General features: G+C 38.4%; 1 protein-coding gene and 3 pseudogenes across 1 annotated transcript; 1 reads left to right on the top strand and 3 right to left on the bottom strand.

The window, feature by feature from the left end:
* Positions 1–256: 256 nt before the first annotated feature.
* LOC141834310 (serine/threonine-protein kinase RIPK-like) lies at positions 257–2,261 on the bottom strand (annotated as a pseudogene).
* Positions 2,262–7,230: 4,969 nt separating this feature from the next.
* On the bottom strand, positions 7,231–11,547 carry LOC141835262 (putative leucine-rich repeat receptor-like serine/threonine-protein kinase At2g24130; annotated as a pseudogene).
* Positions 11,548–16,015: 4,468 nt separating this feature from the next.
* On the top strand, positions 16,016–17,493 carry LOC141835334 (putative pre-mRNA-splicing factor ATP-dependent RNA helicase DEAH5; the record flags this gene model as incomplete). The annotated part of the gene is made up of 2 exons (XM_074722779.1): positions 16,016–16,305; positions 16,917–17,493. Coding segments are annotated over 2 exons (636 nt in total), but the record flags the coding sequence as incomplete, so codon positions are not given.
* Positions 17,494–18,921: 1,428 nt separating this feature from the next.
* On the bottom strand, positions 18,922–23,221 carry LOC141834532 (S-adenosylmethionine decarboxylase proenzyme-like; annotated as a pseudogene).
* Between the last annotated feature and the right edge of the window lie 668 nt (positions 23,222–23,889).

The raw sequence follows: 23,889 nt of genomic DNA, 5'->3' as shown, positions 1-23,889 counted from the left end.
GTTTCGCGTATCGCTCGCACAGGGAAAGGAACTTTCGGAAACATTCTTCGGTACTAATACCGACAGCCATTTTATCTCAGGTGAGGGAATTGATCTCTCAAACTCAACTCAAGGAGCCTACAGACAATGATGCAGACCATTTGGTCACTCATCTATGTTATGTTAATTATGTCGAGTTACCGAGTTTTGTTCTTTGTGTGTGAGCCAGGAACATCCACCTTCCGCTCGATCGAGTTTACAAACAGTCATCGACGACTCGCAGGCAAAGAATTCATTCAATGAACACTTGGAACAACATACACCAATCGAAGAGGTAAAACATATATAACAGTTTGAATCTTGTTCTTGGCATCCCTGTGAAGTGTGGCCACCCAAAGGATGAGTGAGTTAGGAAACCACTTCTTGTGTCTCTGGTTGAGGTCGTGGTCGTGATCGTGGTCGTGTTCGTCGGTTGGCTTTCTCCACTGTCTCTTCGTGGGAGCTGCCACTACTTGGGGCTGTGTACACAAAGGGGCCGGCGGGGAGATCCTGGTGGAGTTTTAGGAGTGGCTCGAGGGCATCAACAACGGCTTGCATATCAGGGCGCGACTTGGGCTTGAGGCTAAGGCACTTGTAGGCCATGGCTGCAACGTTTTGTGCGGCGGTGTTCGAGTAGAGGCCTTCAAGGTTGGTGTCTATCACGCGAGCAAACTTGGTGGGGTGATTGAGGTAGGGTCGTGCCCACTCAACCAAGTTCTTCTCCCGTGGCGGCCGGGTCTTATCGACCGATCGCCGCCCGCTCAACAGCTCTAGTAGCACCACCCCGAAGCTGTACACGTCGCTCTTCTTTGTCAAATGACCCGTCATGACATACTCAGGAGCGGCATAACCATGGGTCCCCATGACACGGGTGGAGACATGGGTGTCTTCGCCCTCGGGACCGTCCTTTGCCAATCCGAAGTCGGAAAGCTTCGCCTTGTAATCCTGTAGACCAAACACAAGTTAGGTACCATGTCAAATTAGTTACCTGTTGACTTTTACATACGATAGTCAAACGGTTTCAGTTGACAATACCGAGTCGAGCAAAATGTTGGAGGCTTTGAAATCTCGGTAAATGACGGGTTGGTGGGATTGATGGAGGAAAGCGAGTCCCTTTGGCGGCTCCCACAGCGATTTTTATCCGCGTTGACCATGGCAAGGAAGCGAGCGACCCTATCAATGTCAATGCCAAAGTCAACCCAATTAGGTCACGTTGTTAACTCACCTAAAACATATGCGTGCAGAGCAGTTGTAGTAATCACAAACCTATGATTTTTAAATATTTAAATTATAGCGTAAAAAATTCATGAAAAGAGAATACCTTGAGATAAAAATAAATATTTTTAAAAATAATAATAATAATAATAAATTTATTGAGATTGCATTGCACACTTTTCAAAAACTGAGCTGCCAAAGTGGAATTGGCTTGTCCTACATCATTAACTTATGCAGTTTGATGTGATGGCTTAGCTACTACCAGAAGATTTTCTAAAAGAAAATTCATAATTCAACCACATAAAATTAAAAATAAATAAATTAAAATAAATTAAATTAAACTTACTCTTGAAAAGATGGTTCTCAAGGCTTCCTCTTGCCATGTACTCATAAACTAGCATCCTGTGTTCGTCCTCACAGCAATATCCAATCAATTTCACCAAGTGAGAATGCCTCAGTTGCCCAAGAAAAATCACTTCAGCCTGAGAAAATTAATTAAATTAATAAATATTTAAAAGTATTAATTTAATGTGGTTAATGGATGGATTATGTTAATTACCAGCCATTCGCGGTGCCCCTGGGTGCCTTCCAGGTCGAGGGACTTGACGGCGACGAACTGCGCCGCCAGGCCGGGGCGGAGCTTGTCGTCGACGAAGCCCTTGTAGACGGGGCCGAAGCCGCCGGAGCCGATGAAGTTGGTGGTGGAGAAGTTCCTGGTGACGACCCGGAGCTCCGCCAGGGTGAACACGTGGAGGTTGGAGCCCGGCAGGCTCAGCGACAGCTCCTCCGCCGACAGGCTGCTGATGTCGTTGTAAGAGACCCTGCTCGGCGGCGAGCTCGGGGGCTTAGCGGCCTTGTCGCCCTCGCCTCCGGCCGCCGCCGCCGCCGCGACGCTGCCGCCGCCAGCGCCGCCCCAGCAGCTCGCCGTTAAGGAGTGGATCCACGAGCGGAGGCGCCTGGTCATGGTGTCGGCCGCCGATTGGATGAGGACGGAGGAGAGATCGATGGGGGAGGAGATGCTGCTCTGCCTCAGCAGCCTTACGCAAGAAGCTTATATGGACATGGAGGATTAATTAGTCAAAGTCAACCGTTGACTGCGCCAAAGTCAAAAGGGGAACGATTTTGGTGTGACAGCATTGCCGCGGTTTGGTGTTTGGTGTGTGGTGGTGTGTGGGTACACGTAGACGTGCCATTATCCTACCTATTTCTTTGAATTATTCAAGAAATTACTCAATTTGACACCGTCTAGATCGACACCATTTGATCGATAATTTTTAATTTTTTATTAATTTAGATTTAATTATTAATTTTTTATTTTTTATAAATTAAAATTAAATTTGATTGATATTTTTTAATTTTTTATTAGTGGAATTTGAGATAATGATAAATTTATTACTATGTGATTAGTGGTCATAGTATTCAGTCTAATTATATTTTATATAAAAATTTGTTTTTTAAAAAATAATATTTTATTTATATATTTATATATATATATATATATATATATATATATATATATATATATATATATATTAAGATTTCAAATATTTTTTCTACCTAGAGTTTTAACAAACATTGAGACCGCCTTGAATTCGGGACCGTGTTGGGCATAGCATGAACCCGAGTCGAGCGTGACTTGCGAGCTAGATTTGTCGGCCTAGCCTTGCGCAACATGAGATTAGAGGAGATTTTATGAGATTTACCGATGATATCTTAAGTGGTATTTGACCTCGTGTTGCACTACTTTGCATGATCTTTTGGTTTAGCGTGTTTGGAATATGAAAGTTCAAACTTTTACATTTCAATTCCGAGTGATTTATCGTGTTGAGCTCCTTTTAAATGCTTATTTTAATATAATTATATCACAATAAAAATATTTTAATTGTCATGGGCACGAGACAATGGGTCGTGCCCGTGTCGGTATCGATCGTCGGATCTAGTCTAGCACGACGTATAAGTGGGTCGATCGAACCCACTTCGTATCCTACCATTTCCTCAATTTTATAGGGATTTTTAAAGTTGGGAACCCTAAGGCGTGTGCAGCCGTACGATCAGAACAAGATGGATCCAACGGCTATACTGATCCGCTGTGGGCCACCCGATGGCGGCGGCGCCGCCGTGGCCGGCGCTTGAGGGTCCACCGGAAGGAATTTCATCGGCTTTTATAAAGGCAATGACGTTATCGAAAGGAATTCTATTGATGCAGCAACAGTGTGTAAAACGGACAGATTCATGTGAAAAATCTTAAGAATTTGTACTTCGACCAAGATAACGTATAATAATTTACAAATCTAAAGAATAAAGTTAGGACGGTAAACGAGTCGAGTCACATCAAGTGACTCAAGGTTTATGATGTTTAAATTTGTTTGATAAAGTAATCAAGTTGATTCTAAAATGAATTAAATTATTAAAATTATTATTTAGTTTGGCTTAATTTTTTTTTATAAAGTTGAGTTTGGTTCGAATTTGACTTGAGCTTCGTTAGTTTAGATATTATCAAGCTCCCAATTTAAACTTGTTTGGTTGTTTAAAATTTTTATATGTTAAATTTATTTGATTGATTATTGAATTTGATAATATAAATTTATTTTTATTTAATATGTTGATAAAAAAAATTTATTGATGAACATGATTCAAGAATATTGTTCACGATTTATCTATTTACAGATGATTGTGGAGCTAACCGTGTGAGGTCGTTGGAATGATGAATTCTAACTTTTGCTAAAGAATATTATTCACGAACGTTAACAAATTGAATACATATATGTTCAAATTTATTTATTTAATTTAATTAGTTATTTATGCTTATTTATTTAATTGATTTAAAAAAATATAAATAAATTATTATCAAATCGAATATTAAATTTATTATGGCCCTTTCGTTCATTTACGATCATAAATAATGCATCTTTTTTATCCATATAATTAAAAAGATGCTTTTAAAAATAAATATCAAAATAACTTTTCATTTATAATTTTTTTTTCCAAAATACTTGTTTGTATTTCATCTTAAAGTTATTTTAATCAAAACGGTATAATTTTAAAATTATTTTAATTAAAATTGTACCCCTTTAAAATTATTTTAGATAGAAATTATAAGTGGGAATAAAATTGTCAAACGGGTCGACCCCAGTCGAGATGAGCCAACCATCAAAAATTCAACATCTAGTGGGGTGAGGGACGGGGTGAGGGATGGATTCACGATGAGTCAAGTTTAAAATAATAAAAAAATCAATAATATGACAGAAAATAAAAATAGAAATCACTAATAAATAATAATCATTGTCGTTTATAAAGAAACATAAAATAAATAAATAAATATCAATCACAATGACAATAGAAATATAGAATCCGATGAAGACTCATTCAGAAATTAGACATAGTTCATATATCATTTATAAAGTAATTGATAGTTCATGTATCATTTATAAAGTAATCTTTGGAGCATGATTGAATTAGTTATTGTAAGACAGATTTACTAAAGTGGATAAGGATTGAATTTTGACAAAGCTGAAGTAATGCTCTCTTCGTAGTGACCAATTATAACTTTTCGATTTATTTTTTATAGATGATTATGAGACCGGTTGTCAGGGCCGTCTCAAGGTTTAATGGGGCCCTAGGCTAAAATTTTTTTTAGACATTTAATATATTTTTTAAATATAAAATTTTCTCTTATCTTTAATTTTTTCATTCGGATTTGAGATCGACAACAACGGATTTAATTTTTTTTTTTGAGATGCAAAATTATTAATTAAATTTTTATATTCAAATTTTGTTAATAAATTTTTTTAATTGATGAAATTACTAGATTATTTAATCTTTTTCAAAACATTGTCGAACGTAAATAAATAAGACTTTATTAATTTTAATTTTGAAAAATTTCTTTTTGCTGAAGCTACTAATAAGTATAGTTAATAATCAATGGCGTAATTAGGATTTTGAATTGTACTGGGCTAAATTAGTAAGATTTAACTAATTATTTAATTTTTTAAATTTCAATTTAACAAAATAAATAAAAAAATTACTGGGCTACGCCAGTGTTAATAATATTTTATAAGTTATTCATGCATTAGGAAAATAATTTAATTTTGTAATACCTCAATTGTGATTTATAATTCTGGATTTATTATTTTTTAAAAAACTTTTAATTCTAAAAATAAATCTAAATCCTCAATATCACAGTGTTAAAAAAAAATTAAGAATTAAATATTTTATTTTTAAAAAATTATAAGTTTTTTATATCATATAAAATGAGATCCACAGTATTGATCTGTTAGCTTTTGAGAGAATGAAGATATAAAATAAGATAAAAGAAAAGGAAATTGACATATAAATAAAATTTTATATTTTTATAATAATATAATAATTATAATTAATATAAAATTAATTAATTTTACTATTATTTTTAGAATGATGCATCAATTTAGTCATGCTTAATTCTTATGCATGTAGCAACTTCTCATATATATAGGCATGCAGGCATGAGTAATACATCAATTGCACGAAGCGGCATCAAATTCTCATGTGTAACCATGCAAACGTGATGTGGCCCTGCAGAAATCGAAGCACTATGATCTCACGAAACGAACACATTGTTTAATTGATATAAAAAATTTTTTATTAAAATATTTTTTTTATAATAATGGGCCCTACTAAAATTGGGGCCCTAGGCATAGGCCTTAGTGGCCTATGCCTTGAGCCGGCCCTGCCGGTTGTATGAGATCGTTAAGATGACAAATTCTATTGTTTTGTTGAAATGTATCATTTATAAAGTAATTTAAAATATAAACAATTTGAAAGAATATTTGTCTCAAACGGCAGGCCAATCAAAAGGCCACTATGTGCCAATATGTATGGGTGACAGATTGACTTATCTGAATATGTCTTAAAATAAATTAATAAAATTTAAATTCAATCTATTTAAATTGTTCGAGGAAGTGAGTGACTTTTGCTATGTTATTTTGATAATTTTTAAAAGAGTTTGATGATATAAATTATAAAAAAAATACTTTTAATTTTCTGCCCTTTGAAAATCCCAAGAAAGTTAATAGTTGGCCAAGCACTAATTAGTGGCATTGGGTAGGAACAAATATTCCTTTGTATTTCACTTTAGAATTGTTTGTCATTTTAAAACTGTTTTGATCAAAATTGTATTTTTTTTAAAAATTATTTTGACCAAATCCAAGTAGAGTCGTTAATTTGAGTTAGATTTATTGGGTTGACCTATATTATTAAATAATTAAATAGATTGAATTAAAAATTTATCAACTCATTTTAAGATAAATTTGAGTGAACTAATCTACCTAGGCTCGCGATCTACATAGGTCGGTTCTATAGCAGACTTGAATTGTCTCACGGATTAAGAAAATTTAATTTTATCTTAAAATTTTAAAATTAAAGCAAATACTAAATGGACTAGTTAGTAGGTGTGATCTATCTAATTACAATCTAAATTTAAAAATTTTAATTTGATCCGTTTAAATTTTAAATGCACTTCAAATTTAAAATTTTTAATATTTTTTATACTTTTTTATATTTTGACAAGCACGTGAGTTAGTCTGTCTAATCCGTAATCCGTCTTGGATTAAATTGAGAATTTCTCAAAAGTCCATCATATGCCCCGTCATATAACGGGTTTTTGATGGATTGATTCATCTCGTCATATTTGGCTAAGGTGAAGTATACAAGGATATTTTAAATAGAAAAATTATAATTGAAATGCTCTTTTAATAATTTTTTAAAGAAGAGACGTCCTTTTACCTATACCTATAAAAAGAAAGTAAACGACTAATCGTAAAGCCAATCACTAAGTGGTATCGGTTAGGACTAAATTTTCTCTACACTCTCAGCCTCTATTGCTCAATGTCCAATTCTTCTCACAAAGAACAAACAACAAAGAATAAAGAAAAAGGCTTGTAATAATGCATTTGTTAGGCACTTCAACTAGTGCCCCATCTCTTTCTTCTTTATGATGCAACAAATGTGACTGATAAAGTTTTGGCTTCACTAGTGTCTCAATCATTTATCCATGTGAAGTAGAAGTTACCCGAAAACTATCGATAATAATCATCGAGTTCCATGATCCTTCTAGTCGTTGAAGTTTGATTGGCTTGTCTCTCCGAAGGTGGAGGACAACATGCCGAGGGAGGAGGCGAAGGTGGCGGTCATGTCGCCCGCGAGATACCTCTTCAACCGGTCCAAGTCATCGGCCGTGTCCATCATCGTCGGCCTAGACGACGGGCTCTCCTGAGCGCAGAGCAAGCCCAATTCTAGCAACTCAGTGATGCAAACCTCCCACATTTTTCGCAATTCGGGTGCTTGGTGCCTCACTTCACTTACTAGTTGTGGATCTATGATGATGTCCACTCGGCCGTGGTAGTGACTCTTCACCCACTTGGGCAAGCTCGTCCCTCCTTCGAATGTTTCATCGGTAGGCCGTTTTCGAGTCACCATTTCCAGGACTAGCACGCCGAAGCTATAGACGTCGCCCTTTGTTGATGCATTCGATCCATATCCATATTCTGTAACGAAAAAGCAATAGCGTCACCATTCTTGATAAAAGCCTAAATTAAGTTGATAGTTTTTGAAATAGTCTCCGCTTTCTATCAAAAGAAGTCAACTAGTTTCGATTCTTTCTCATTCGCTTCACTTCCCCCAATCTAGTTATAGACTTAAAAGATGTTCAGTAACTGATATATAACTCGATATCTGGCCGAACGTTAAATATAATTCTGAACCATGCCGAAAAATAAATGATTCATGAGCATGAATCTTGTGCTCCAAATTCAAAAAATATGCACCAAAAGAAGTTAACTAGTCTCAATTTGTTCTCCTCTTCTTTGTCAATTCTCTTCACTTACTGATCTTATTATAGACTTAAAAAGATGTTCAGTAACTGATATACAACTCGATATCAGGCCGAACGACAAATATAATTCTGAACCGTGCCGAAAAATAAACGATAAACGATTCGTGAGCATGAATCTTGTGCTCCAAATTCAAAAAATATGCACCAAAATAAGTTAACTAGTCTCAATTTGTTCTCCTCTTCTTTGTCAATTCTCTTCACTTACTGATCTTGTTATAGACTTAAAAAGATGTTCAGTAACTGATATACAACTCGATATCAGGCCGAACACAACAAACATAATTCTGAACCATGCCGAAAAATAACCGATAAAAGATCCATGAGAATGAATCTTATGCTTCAAATTCAGAAAATTTGTGCCAAAAGAAGTTAACTAATCTCAATTTGTTATCCTTTCTTTGTCAATTCTCTTCACTTCCTGATCTAGTTATAGACTTAAAAGATGTTCAGTAACTGATATACAACTCGATATCAGGCCGAACAACGAACATAATTCTGAACCATGCCGAAAAATAACCGATAAAAGATCCATGAGAATGAATCTTATGCTTCAAATTCAGAAAATTTGTGCCAAAAGAAGTTAACTAATCTCAATTTATCAATCCTCTTCACTTTGTCAATTCTCTTCACTTCCAGATCTAGTTATAGACTTAAATCAGATGTTCAGTAACTGATACCATGCCAACTAAATCATAAAAGATCAATGAGAATAAATCTTATGCTTCAAACTCAGAAAATTTGTACCAAAAGAAGTTAACTAATCTCAATTTGTCCTACTCTTCTTTGTCAATTCTCTTCACTTCTTGATCTAGTTAGAGACTTAAAAGATGTTCAGTAACTGATGAATTCTGAACCAAAGCGGAAAAAATAAACGATAAAAGATCCATGAAATCTGTGGCAAGAGAAAAGAGATGAACTAAAGGAAAGGAAGAGGAGCAAGCAGCAGCAGTACCTGGTGCTATGTATCCAATGGAGCCAAAGAGCAAGTTAGCAGTCGAATTCGCCGTGTTTTCCACTGTGTTTCCGGCGCCGGCGCTCGTCACCAACCTTGAAATGCCGAAATCGGAAACCAAAGCAGTCATCTCGTCGTTGAGCAGCACGTTGCTGGGCTTCAGATCGCAGTGGATGACCTTCACCGGCGAGTGGTGGTGCAGGTAGGCCATCCCCTCCGCGACGTCGCTGCAGATGCTCACCCTCTGCGCCAAGCTGAGGCTGCAAGGATCGCTGTGCAGGAGGCCGTCGAGGCTGCCGTTCGCCATGAACGGAAGCACCAGGGCCTTGAAATCCGGGCGGCTGCACGCCGTTACGATCCTCATCAGGTTTCTGTGCCGGATTCGCTTCAGCACTTGGCATTCCCTGTCGAAGCTCCTGGTCGAGTTCCCAGTTTGGAGGTTCAAGACCTTCACTGCAACAATGGCGCCGCCGCCTAGAACGCCTCTGTAGACCCTCCCGTAGCTGCCCGATCCAATCAGCCTTCCCTGACTGAAATCTTCTGTGGCCGCCACTAGCTCGCGGTAGCTGATTCGAGGGTAGTTGGATCTGACGACCGGCGACGAGCTGCCGTTCCCTGCACCTCTGATGCTCAAACGCCTGGCGAGAAGAACGCAGCAAAGTGCCACTGACAATGCGGCCGAGGAAGCGCCGGCCGCTACGGCGATTAGCAGCTTTCGAGCATGCGAGCTCCGACGGCAAGTCCGTCCGGCGAGCGGCCCGCAGAGGTGCTGGTTCTCGAGGAAGGAGAGGTTGGTGAACGACGAGAAGACCCCGCCGGTGGGGACGGAGCCACTGAAATCGTTGTGCGAGAGGTTTAAGAAGGTCAAGCTCTTGCAGTTGCGAAGGCTGAGCGGAATCTCCCCGTCCAAGAAGTTGAAAGAAACGTCGAGCGTCTCGAGGTTCTGGAGATCTCCGAAGTTCGCCAGGAGCTGCCCGCTGAGCCCGTTGTGCGACAGATTGATGAGCTGGAGCTCGACGCAGTCCGAGAGCTGAGAGATGATGACGCCGGTGAGGTTGTTGACGGACAGGTCAATCTCTAGGACAAGCGCCATCTTGCTAAGCTCCGGCGGAAGCGATCCCTGCAGAAGGTTGTTCGAGAGGTTCAAGAATATCTTCAGAATTCCCGACAACTCCGGCGGAATTCCCCCGCTCAATCGGTTATACGACAGGTCAAGCTTCTCCAAATTGACGCAGTTGCCAAGACTGGACGGGATCGGTCCGGCGAGCTGGTTCCTATAGAGATGCAACTCACGCAATGCTGTATGGTTGCCTATGCCTATGCTCGCCGGAATCTCGCCGGTCAAGTTGTTCCTCGACAAATCAAGCAAGCCCAGATTAGTAGCATTTCCGATCTCCACCGGAATCGACCCCGCCAAAGCGTTGCCGGAGATCCACAACCTCTCTAACCCGGACAGTCCAAAGAGCTCCTTCGGGATCGCCCCTTTCAGAAGATTTCCAGACAAATTCAACAGGGTCAAGGCAGAAAAGTTGGAGACACTCGAAGGAATTTCTCCAGAAATGGCATTGTCTTCGAGAATGAAAATTGACAAGTCCCTTGCCCTCCAACGTCCGGTAGCTGGCAGCGATCCACCGACCTCGAGCCCGGACATCTCGAGCTCGACCAGCCCTGAGCAGTTGAACAGAGCCAGGAAGAAAGGCTCGAGGTTGGTGTTGCTGTCATGGCTTGTTAGATTGGTATGGGACAGGTGAAGAATGGTGAGATAGCTCCATTGCTGTATCATCTCGGTGGGCAATTCACCGGAAAGATGGTTGCTTCCGACGTCCAGATAGGAGAGTTCCGAACAATTCGATAGCCATTTCGGCAAAACTCCCGTCAATCGATTTGAATACAGATTGAAAGTGTTCAATCTTGGAAGAGCAATTCCAGTCCCTGATGGAATTTGGCCGGTGAGAGCATTGGCAGAGAGGTCGATGAAAGCCATGCCGCTGTAATTATGGAAGAGAGTTTCTGGAATCGGACCTCTCAGCTCATTGCCGGCGAGGTTCAGAAAGTAAAGGTCAGCCATGAAGCCGAGTGAAGGAGGGATCATGCCGCTCAACAGGTTGGACGATAGATCGAGGAATTGGAGACGCCTCAAGCCGGAAAGCTCGTGAGGAATGCTCCCGGTGAGGTAGTTTTCCTGCAGGTCCAGCTCGAGAAGCTCAGTGAGGTTGGCAATGGCCGGCGATAGAGGCCCGGCGATCTGTGACCGGTTCAGTGATACCTGCGTCACGCGGCGGCGCTGCCACATTGAACTCCGACGAAGTCGCAAACGTCTGTGAGATTGTTCCAGTTTGCGAGTGCCTCTCGTTGAGTCAAGCTGCTCTTGAAGGCCAGCAAGGCAGCTTTCTCCAGGTCAAGCTGCTGATGAGCGAGTTGCAGAAGAAACAGGAAGATGATGATGCACTGGGCCGCCATGAACGGCACCATGCTTGCTGGAGATCGATGGAGATCAGTTGAAGCTGCGCCATGTTACCATGCCTGGAACTGCTGAGATCAAACTCGAGGAGGAACTCAGAGAAGAACAAGTAGAGGAAAACATATATATCGTAAGCAAAATCCTTGCTTTGGCTAGTCGACGAGGAGATCATGATCTGTGGGATAGTGATCAGTCACCCAACCTCAGGATTATTAGCCTTTGCTTTATAGGCTAATTAGTGAGGAATTGAGTTGAGCATTTAGTTGAATAGTGATTCCTTTTAGTGGAGCAATTCATGCAATATCATGCTCGAAAGTGGCCTGACATGTTGGAAAAGTAAATGGAAGATTGAATCGGCAGAACTACTGTCAATCTATTTGAATACAGGTATTTGGTCCATGAAAGCTACACCACTGTAATTGTCGAAGATAGTTTCTGGAATCTGACCTCTCAGATTGTTGCCTGCAAGGTTCAGTTAGAAGTGACAAACTGTTGCTGCTGAGTGAATTGAAGAAGAAACAGGAAGATAATGCACTTCGCCGCCATGAACGGCGCCATGCCTGGAACTGCTAAGATGGGTCAAGTATCTGCGAGTTTGAATCAGACGAGTGAATTTGTGGGAGAAAGAAGAGAGAGGAGGAGGCAGTGGATGGAAGAGGTGCTTGCTAGTGGTGGCTGAGAGATTGTGGACTGTCTAAGTGGCACCTCATTTTGTCGAATCCATGATGGGATCATGATCTATCTGCGAGAATAGTGATCAGTCTGCCATTGAGTTGAATAGTGATTTCTTTTAGTGGAGCAATGCAATAGAAAGTATTCTCCTTCATCTCCTTCCTCCTCCTCCTCTCAGTTGGCCATTGTATCTTCTCGTAGTTCTTCTTCTTCTTCCTCCACTATTCGCTCCTTATGCTTGGGAAGGAGAAGGGAACTTTTAACTTCATTTGGAAAAGAGTGAGGAAAGAAGAGGAAAGGATAGGGAAGGATACAATTTTCACACTCTAATTTGAGAGGTAAGAAAAAGAAAGACATCTCTAAATATTATTTATTTTAATTTTATTCTCATTTTAAAATCTTAATTTTTAGATTAACTTATTTAATTTATATTTTTTTAAAAATTTCTCTGGTTGAACACAATTTTTTTATTTCTTTTTTATATTAATAAATTTTTATAAAAATATATATAAAATATCCTTTTATCTTTTGTTATATTAAAGTGTACAAATTTATTTTATGTCTATTTATTATTTCTTTAATATTTTTTATTTATTTAAGTCATAAATATTAATTTTAGTTAGTCTCACAATATGATTTTGACAAGAAAAATCTTACATTTATAGATTTAATCAGCTATACATATTTTTTTCATACATAAATTGATTTTAATAAGTAAAAGTATTTTTATAATTTTATATATTTAATATTTTTTTTTTTCCCAACTAACGTAATACATGTTACGTTAATAAATCTTTCATTCCTCCCAAACAAAGAGAACATAACTAGTTTCATTTTCCTCCCTTCTTAATGAACTTTTTCTCATCTCATCTAAATCTAAATAGAACGTTAGAGTAAATAGAGCACTAGGGCCAATTGAATCGCTAGTGGGCCGACTACAACCTGGACTTAAGAATCAATAGTGGGCCAATGGGCCCTCAAGTAGAGGTGTTGATGGGCCATTAGCAGATCACTTCCTAGGCAGAATGGATGTTATGGGCCACTGCAGTATAATTAATTAGTTAAAGTTATATTTAAATTTCTTTTTAAATAAATTATTAGTTTTCCCCCTTTATTTTGTTCGAATTATTAGTTTTTCTTTATTTAGTACGCTTAGGTGCCTAAGGCCTCGTTCCACGAGACTATCCATCGTTCTAAAATCCCTACGGGTTACGCCGGTGGGAAGAAGCTGGCCTGGTCCGCTCTCTCCATCTACGCCTTCCGCGCTCTTGATGACGACGACGAGAAAGCATCCGCCCTCCCCGCTCTCTCCCGCCTAGATGACCGCGGTCGAGCCAGGCGGCTCCGTTTGGAGATCAAGAAAGATCGAGAAGGACGCCGAGTGCAAACAGGAGGAGCAGCACAAGCGCAAACAGGAGGAGCAGCACAGAGAGAGGAGACATCCTACTCAACCTCGCAGAACTTTTGATGAACCAGAGCTTTATCAGGAAGAGGGTGCCGAGGAGGAGGTAGAGATCGAGCTCAATGAGGATGAACTCGCCTTCTGGAGGAGGTAGAGATCGAGCTCAATGAGGATGAACCCACCTTCTTGCAGGGGCAGAGCCGTTATTCGATTGGTATGCCACTTGTCAAAATTTGCAAGAACCAGGAGGGATCTTTGGGCAGGGCCGCTGCACTGCAGTCAGCCCTCATCAAGGAGAGAAGGGAGTTAAGGGAGCAGGTCCTCTGCTAGATTCAATGCACAGGAACTTAGGGGAGTAGGATTGTCAGCATTTGCTGGGGCAGAGATGTCGCTTATGGAAGAACTGTAACGCTGGAGCAGAGATCGAAGTTGCCAATTCAGAAACAAAGGTAGATCCTTTTTATTTATAAATTACAAAAGGAATTAGTTGAAGTTGTGCGAGACAATCAGATTCTTGTTGTGATCAGTGAGACCAGCTCAGGGAAGACGACACAGGTGACTCAGTATCTTGCTGAGGCAGGATGTCCCCTGAGCCGGTCTCACCGATCACAACAAGAATTTGATTGTCTCGCACAGCTTCAATTAACTCCTTTTGCAATTTATAAATAAGAAGACTCTGTCTTTGTTCCTTAATTGACAACTTTGATCTCTGCCCCAGCATTACAATTCTTCCATAAGCATCTTTCAGCCAGGCAGATCAAAAAAGAGATGCTTATAGAAGAACTTAGGGGAGTGGGAAACAAACCCAGGCAAATCAAAAGAGAGCAAAATTCTTTCAGCCAGAAGATCACTTAACGCTGCTTGCTGTATACGAGGCGTGGAAAGGTAAAAACTTTTCAGGACATTGGTGCTTTGAGAATTTTGTGCAGTCCTGTTCGCTTAGGAGAGCTCAGGATGTGAGGAAACAGCTTCTTACTATCATGGACAGTTATGCCATTCATTATCTAACAGACTTGTTTCTTTGCTAATTCACCACTAAATGTCTAATTTTCATTGTTTTTTACTACTACCATTATATTTGTCAAAATTGGTTTGGCACATCCCTCCCATGAGAAATAGAGAAATCTAGATTTTACTACTGCCATTATATTTGTCAAAATTGGTTTGGCACATCCCTCCCATGAGAAGTAGAGAAATCTAGATCTTTTTGAGAGAAGAATCTGCTGATCTTTGACAAGATGCAGTTGATGTAATTGAATTCCATGTGAGAAGAGTAAAAGCTTTTAGTTTACATGGTTTTCCTTGGTGAATCAGCTCTTTTGCAATTTGCAAATAATTTGTTAGGAGGTCTTCACTAAATATATGTGAAAAACTACATTTTGATTTAAGTTTGCAACTCACAATCATCTACCAGTTAGAGTCTGAATAGAATAGTCTATGCAAACAGTCATTTGAGAAAGTCATTACTCTCTAGTATAATACTTGATGTAAATATTTAGGGCTTCTATTGGCCTTGTCAAACTGTTTATCATATTGTTCTCAGCTTGATGTTGCTTGTTGTTGCCAGACTTTAACTGATAATTTACCTCACATTTCAGATATAAGCTGGATGTCGTTTGCTCTGGAAAAAATTTCACAAAGATAAGGAAGGCGATCACGGCAGGTTTCTTCTTTCAGGCAGCAAAGAAGGACCCCCAAGTAGGCTACAGGACACAAGTCGAAAACCAACCTGTGTTCATCCACCCCAGCAGTGCTCTATTTCAAAGGCAACCAGACTGGGTGATCTATCACGAGCTAGTCATGACGACCAAGGAATACATGAGGGAAGTTACAGTCATTGACCCCAAGTGGTTGGTGGAACTAGCTCCGAGATTTTACAAGGCTTTAGATTCAACAAAGATGAGCAAATGGAAGCGGCAGGAGCGTATCGAACTGCTCTTCGACCGATATCACGAGCCTAACTCATGGCGTTTGAGCAAGCGCCGAGCTTGAGACAAATTTCTACGGTCTCGTCTTCCAATTTTAGTTACTCTTTGGTTTCATTTTAGCTCTTTTTGATTGTTATTCAGTGAAGATGAAATCAAACATACATACATACATACATACATACATACATACATGAATTCATAACAAGATGGACACCAACTTATCGTGTGAAGTTGTCAATTCAGGAACAAAGGTAGATCCTTCCTATTTATAAATTGCAAAAGGAGTTGGTTGAAGCTGTGCGAGACAATCAGATTTTTGTTGTGATCGGTGAGACTAACTCAGGGAAGACGACACAGGTGACTCAGTATCTTGCTGAGGTAGGATGTCTCCTGAGCCGGTCTCACCGATCACAACAAGAACTTGATTGTTTCGCACAGTTTCAACCAACTCCTTTTGCAATTTATAAATAGGAAGGCTCTGTCTTTGTTCCTGAATTGACAATTTCGATCTCTGCCCCAGCGTTACAGTTCTTCCATAAGCATCTTTCAGCCAGGCAGATCAAAAAAGAGATGCTTATGGAAGAACTTAGGGGAGTGGGAAACAAGCCCAGGCAGATCAAAAAAGAGCAAATTCTTTCAGCCAGAAGATCACTTAACGCTGCTTGCTGTATACGAGACGTGGAAAGGTAAAAACTTTTCAGGACCTTGGTGCTTTGAGAATTTTGTGCAGTCCCGTTCGCTTAGGAGAGCTCAGGATGTGAGGAAACAGCTTCTTACTATCATGGACAGGTATGCCATTCATTACCTAACAGACTTGTTTCTTTGCTAATTCACCACTAAATGTCTAATTTTCATTGTTTTTTTACTGCTACCATTATATTTGTCAAAATTGGTTTGGCACATCCCTCCCATGAGAAATAGAGAAATCTAGATTTTACTACTGCCATTATATTTGTCAAAATTGGTTTGGCACATCCCTCCCATGAGAAGTAGAGAAATCTAGATCTTTTTGAGAGAAGAATCTGCTGATCTTTGACAAGATGCAGTTGATGTAATTGAATTCCATGTGAGAAGAGTAAAAGCTTTTAGTTTACATGGTTTTCCTTGGTGAATCAGCTCTTTTGCAATTTGCAAATAATTTGTTAGGAGGTCTTCACTAAATATATGTGAAAAACTACATTTTGATTTAAGTTTGCAACTCACAATCATCTACCAGTTAGAGTCTGAATAGAATAGTCTATGCAAACAGTCATTTGAGAAAGTCATTACTCTCTAGTATAATACTTGATGTAAATATTTAGGGCTTCTATTGGCCTTGTCAAACTGTCTGTCATATTGTTCTCAGCTTGATGTTGCTTGTCGTTGCCAGATTTTAACTGATAATTTACCTCACATTTCAGATATAAGCTGGATGTCGTTTGCTCTGGAAAAAATTTCACAAAGATAAGGAAGGCGATCACGGCAGGTTTCTTCTTTCAGGCAGCAAAGAAGGACCCCCAAGTAGGCTACAGGACGCAAGTCGAAAACCAACCTGTGTTCATCCACCCCAGCAGTGCTCTATTTCAAAGGCAACCAGACTGGGTGATCTATCACGAGCTAGTCATGACGACCAAGGAATACATGAGGGAAGTTACAGTCATCGACCCCAAGTGGTTGGGGGAACTAGCTCCGAGATTTTACAAGATTTCAGATCCAACCAAGATGAGCAAACGGAAGCTTGCCTCATGTATTCCTTGGTCGTCATGACTAGCTTGAGACAATTCCTACAGTCATCGAACTGCTCTTCGACCGATATCACGAGCCTAACTCATGGCGTCTGAGCAAGCGCCGAGCTTGAGACAATTCCTACAGTCTCATCTTCCAGTTTTAGTTACTCTTTGGCTTCATTTTAGCTATTCTTGATTGTTATTTCAGTGAAGATGAAATCAAACATACATACATACATGAATTCATAACAAGATGAACACCAAGTGATCGTGTGACAAAAAAAATCATATGTTGATTTTGAACTCTTACCCGATCTATCTTATAATCATCTATGTATTATAGAAAAGTAAATCAGGGACCCGGCCCATGCTATCAGCTGCGTGCATGTATTGTCTCATCGTCAACATCATGCAATGCAAAATAAGTGATGCGAATAGTTGATTCAGCTTGGGTTTGACTCGAATCAGGCCGGTTTAAGAACCAATATTTATTTAATTTTTTATTGTTATATGACTAAATAAAAAAAATTACTAGCCCTGTGGAAAGAGCTAGTTATATATAAATATGAAAGAGAAGAGAAGAGCAAGGGAAGGGAGGAGGAAGAGGGAGTAGAAAGAAGAAAGACGTGTTGTTGCATGTAATTAGCTCATAAGCCATAGTACGTATATCTTTTCTTTTGCATAAGGTTGAAATTCGCTACTCTAGCGGCCTCATATGGTCGGCCCCCTTTCTAATCCTTTCTAGAAGAAAGAAGAAAGACACATGATTATTTTGATTGGATTGAGAATATAAAGGGTCTACGATACTTCTCCCTTTCTAATCCTTCAATGTATGTAAAGAATAGAATCTCATCGGTAATAGCAATCGATTGTTATATATTATATATTTATCAATCGACTACTAATAATATTAGTTGATTGATTTATTTAATTTAATCAACTCAATTGAATTTGAACTTTTAAACTTGAGATCGGATCAATTAAACAGAATTAATTGATATTTTTTAAAAAAAAATTAAATTAATCGAATCGAATTTTCAAATTCGATCCGTTTGGTCCTATCTCTGATCTCCCACTAGATAGGACATGAGTTTCTATCTAAAAACCTAGGTTCTGTCGATGGGGTGGGTAGGTAATGGAGATTATGAATTTGAATGAGCTAGAATATTTCTCCGTGCTCCCCCATGTATGCAAAGAATAGAAGCAAATTAAGCACAAATCAAGCACAATCGAATGCAAATAGCATAGCAGTCGACTGATATATTCAATTTAGTTAGTTTAATCAGATTTGAATTTTGAACTTTTAAAACTGAGAATGAATCCTTTAAACCGAATTAATTGATATTTAATAAAAATTAAACTTATGAAATAACCGAATCGAACTTTTAAATTCAATCAATTTGATCCCATCTCTGATTTCCCACGAGATAAGATGAGAGTTCAATTTAATGATGACCATGAATCTGAAGGGTCTAGAATACTTCCACTGCTCTTCAATGTGTGCAAAGAATGGAATCACATAAATCAATTATTATGTATTTATGAATAGAATGCTAAGAATATAATAATCAATTAATATGTTCAATTTAATCAGTTCAATTAATTTTGAACTTTTAAAATTAAAATCAAATAGATTAAATCAAATTAATTAATTTTTTTTAAAAAAGATTTTTTAAATTAGTCGAATCGAACTTTCAAATTAGATAGGTTTGACTTCTTCCCGCCGAGGTTTGTCGGACTCTGAGACCGTTGACCAATTTAAAGACAGCTTAACGAAGTACGACGACGAGACATCACCTGAATTTGGAATTTTAAAATTGAGATTAAACCAATCAAATCAATTAATTGATTTTTTAAAGATAAATTTCTAAATTAATCGAATTTAATTTTAAAATTTAATCGTGAGGTATTCAATTTAATATTTTATTCACCCACACTAAATATTTAATAGATAAAAATAATAATTTTTAATTATATCTATAAAATTTCAACATTAATAAATTTTAAAAATTTAAATATAAAATTGTCAATTATTTATTAGATTAGTTGTTGATTTTTTCTTTCTTTTTTTTTTAAATTTTTTTATAAGAATTAATAATACAGATACACAAAATTTACTCTATTCTTCTGCAAAAAGGTAGAATCCATCATTCCAGCGGCCCCACGACCATAGGAGGTAAATTGAAAAATTACAGCCCTCTTATACAAATATGCTCTGTCGTAATCAACTCAGCTATGCCTCGGAGGCGAAAATTATATTGAGTAAACTTTTTATAAAAAAACTCCCAAAAAACTAAGAGATTTTTTAGAGGCACGGTACTACTATGTTGAAAAGAGCCTATTGTCGAAACAGCACCTCAGTCAACAGCTACATGTTGCTAAGAGACTTCGAACCCGAAATCTCAAGCAACACATGTCTCCATACTTACCACTTGGGATAAAGCACTTCGACTACACAAAATTTACCCTGGCCGAGTGGATAGGCGTGTGAGATGGGTCCCCACAGGGTTGGCAAAGTACTGTTTATTCCTTGTTTAAATTGGTTCAATTGTTAGTTGTGAGCCCAACTGGGAACTCAAGTCAAGCCAAGCACTTGGCTACGAGGTCGTGGCTTGCTCACAAGTGAATCAATCACTTGGCAAAGATGTTTACATATAACCTTTTGCAGGATGAATGCATGTATAAATTATAGTCGGCAACCATTTAAAGTGAACTATGCTAGACAATTAGTAAAAGTGAGATTATTAAAAATGATAAAATAAATAAAAATCTCTAATTTGAGAGGTAAGAAAAAGAAAAACATCTCTAATTTGAGAGGTAAGAAAAAGAAAAACATCTGTAAATATTATTTATTTTAATTTTATTCTCATTTTAAAATCTTAATTTTTAGATTAACTTATTTAATTTAATTTTTTTTTTTAAAATTTCTCTGGTTGAACACAATTTTTTTATTTCTTTCTTATATTAATAAATTTTTATAAAAATATATGTTAAATATCCTTTTATTTTTGTTATATTAAAGTGTACAGATTTTATATTTCACAAATTTATTTTATGTCTATTTATTATTTCTTTAATATTTTTTATTTATTTAATTGATTTTAATAAGTAAGAATATTTTTATAATTTTATATATTTAATATTTATTATTTTTTCTTTTCTCCCAAACAACGTAATATATGTTACGTTAATAAATCTTTCATTCCTCCTAAACAACGTAATATATGTTACGTTAATAAATCTTTCATTCCTCCTAAACAAAGAGAACATAAATACTTTCATTTTCCTCCCTTCTCCTTAATGAACTTTCTCTCATCTCATCTAAACAGAACGCTAGAGTAAATAGAGCACTAGGGCCAATTGAATCGCTAGTGGGCCGACTATAATTTGGACTTAATTAAGAATCAATAGTGGGCCAATGAGCCCTCAAGTAGAGGTGTTGATGGGCCATTAGCAGATCACTTCCTAGCCAGAATGGATGTTATGGGCCACCGTATAATTAATTAGTTAAAGTTATATTTAAATTTCTTTTTAAATAAATTATTAGATTTTTCTCCCTTGACCGATTCGTCGTTCCACGAGACTATAGGGTTTCGATAATAGTATATAAAACTTTTGTATAAGAAATTGAAATATATTTGAAAATTAGATCAATTTCTTACCGTCTAAAGATGCCATTAGAGAAAAGATATGTTTCTTGAGGCCCTTCGATGGACACAAGAATCTCAAGTTAGAGATCCAAAGAGTAACAAGCCAGAGAAGAAAATGGATTGTCTAGATGGAACATTACAAACACTTCACAATTTACTTTGATGGTCATGAAATTTCCATAGAATCAAGCCGATCATCCTCGGGATTAATTGGGAGTCGTCGGAAGAAAGATGATTAACAAGACACTAGAAATTCCCAGGTGCAACAAACAGATAATCACAATGCAACTGAACAAAAATTCAAGCCATTTGTCATATAATTAAACAACTTAAAAGACTTCATGTGTGCCCTAGAGAAGTTGAAGTGCAACAAGTCAATGGAATCTAATGCTAATCTAACACAAACTAAAGATATAACACATTTTCCTTTCATAAAGAACCTTTATTGAGTACCAAGTAGTAGTTTTGGCAAGATACAAACTTATTGCTCATTGTGGAAGACATAGCAGCAGACCACCAAGAACATTTGTTATGAGCCAAAACATGGATAGGGAGAGTATCATAAGGAAAAACATAAGCTACTGGCTGACTGCTTTACTAATAAGCCAAGAGGGAATAAAAGGAGAAGATATCATATACCACACCAACTGTCCAAATGCAAATACTTAACTCTGATCATTTCCTTTCTTTCCAATATAATCATCATAAACCAACCTTCATCCTTTTCAGCATTTTCCTGATCTTCTCTTTCCCAGTGATGCAGGATGGACCTCGGCGAGGCAGGAGTGACTGGGGAAGCAGAGAAGGTCTGGTAGACCACCCATCCCCCGTCAGGCAGCTCTTGTTCCAGGATTTCAGTACTGGATGTGTAGCCATGGATATCGACTTTCTTTCCCCAAAAGGTGGCATGCTCGCGCCCTCCGAATACAGTGACAGCCACAGAGAACTCAGAAGGGCCAAAACAGGTAAGGACTCTCTCGAGCAGGTCATGGTAGGTCAGGGACTAAGGTCGAACCAGTCATGCACATCTCCAAGGTAACCATAGGCGTCTCTGGCTTCTCTGTGGCGTAGTAGATGTGCCATTTCCGGTTCGGCATTGATGGATCAGTGATCACGTAAGCGTTACCGCCAGACTTGAGGTTGCCGAAGAAACAATTCAGCAGACTGACTTCCTCGGAGAAGCTTCGGTGTGGGGATGGTTGGGCGCTTGGGAAAATGAAACCATTCAGGAGACTGACTTCCTGGGAGAAGCTTCGGTGTGGGGATGGTTGGGCGCTTGGGAAAATGAAGGTCCCCCGGGAGTACTTTGCAGAGTGTAGGGAAAGCGAAAGCTCTGCAGCAAGCTCAAAGGATTCTAGGAATGGAAAGGAGGAGCTTCGTAGTTCCGCAAGTTTTCAGAATGATATTGTAAGGGTAGACGATCCAGAATAGAGTCGATCTGTGCTCGAGAAAGGGCACGCAGTCCTTGGCCACGAGGGTCAGCAAAGATGGATGCTTCGGAGAAGGTGATCTCTAAGCGCTTCTCGTACCCCTCGAACCCATTCTTTTTTTCTCAATACTGTAGCCGAGGGTAGCTTCGTACTGTAATGAATTACTAGATTTCTTCCCCTTTTGACTCCATTAATTCATCGACAATATATCTGCAAAATGAGAAGATTAAACCCTAAGCGAAATGAATCAAAATGAGAAATAATACATCAGAAAAAAAATGCAAAAATAGAAATCAAACATTTTCCATATCACCAAAAAGACGAGCAAACAAAACTAAGAATCAATTATCACATCTCAGAAAATGAGTCACGTTAATCAATTACAAATCGAATCAAACTGTCAGATTAACCAATAACAAGAAAAAAAAAAGGAAGGGAAACAATGAATCGCAAAGGACAGAAATCCCTAATCAATTAGTACCTGCTACAAGGAACCAAATATGACCAACTAAAGATCATCACAGATCCAGAGAAACAAATAACACATCAAGAGAGAAGAACATAACCACGGGAAAGAAAGCAACAGGAGAATATCCTAAGAAGGTTTTTAACCGAATTAACTGATATTATATCGGTTCGGTTTATTCGGTTATTATTGAAAAATTCGGTCGGTTCGGTTTGGTCGAAAAAATTCGGTTTATTCGATTTTCGATTTATTCGGTTCGGTTCAGTTCGGTTTTAACCGAATACTCACCTCCAAGTACTGTGAGAGAGTTTCATCGACTAAAATAAGCATACCATCTGTCATGTATTTGATCACAGTCTCAGGGTCAGTACAATCTTCAAACCTAATAGCATAACCAACCTCCTCGCCCAGGCGACAACCAAATTCTTCAGCCACCCATTTTGCGACAGACATTGCTGCCACCCTTTGAGGTTGTGTGCACCCAATTTTCCCTCTTGTTGTGTATCCCATAAGAAGGTTTTTAACCGAATTAACCGATATTATATCGGTTCGGTTTATTCGGTTATTATTGAAAAATTCGGTCGGTTCGGTTTGGTCGAAAAAATTCGGTTTATTCGATTTTCGATTTATTCGGTTCGGTTCGGTTCAGTTCGGTTTTAACCGAATACTCACCCCCAAGTACTGTGAGAGAGTTTCATCGACTAAAATAAGCATACCATCTGTCATGTATTTGATCACAGTCTCAGGGTCAGTACAATCTTCAAACCTAATAGCATAACCAACCTCCTCGCCCAGGCGACAACCAAATTCTTCAGCCACCCATTTTGCGACAGACATTGCTGCCACCCTTTGAGGTTGTGTGCACCCAATTTTCCCTCTTGTTGTGTATCCCAAGAAGGTTTTTAACCGAATTAACCGATATTATATCGGTTCGGTTTATTCGGTTATTATTGAAAAATTCAGTCGGTTCGGTTTGGTCGAAAAAATTCGGTTTATTCGATTTTCGATTTATTCGGTTCGGTTCAGTTCAGTTCGGTTTTAACCGAATACTCACCCCCAAGTACTGTGAGAGAGTTTCATCGACTAAAATAAGCATACCATCTGTCATGTATTTGATCACA

This window comes from Curcuma longa, chromosome 9 (genome assembly GCF_044706935.1).
Source record: "Curcuma longa cultivar G26 ecotype Majalengka, Jawa Barat chromosome 9, ITB_CL_G26_1.1, whole genome shotgun sequence".
Lineage (NCBI taxonomy): Eukaryota > Viridiplantae > Streptophyta > Magnoliopsida > Zingiberales > Zingiberaceae > Curcuma > Curcuma longa.
The sequence above is the reverse complement of the archived record's forward strand: the minus strand, read 5'-3'. Positions and strand labels throughout refer to the sequence as shown.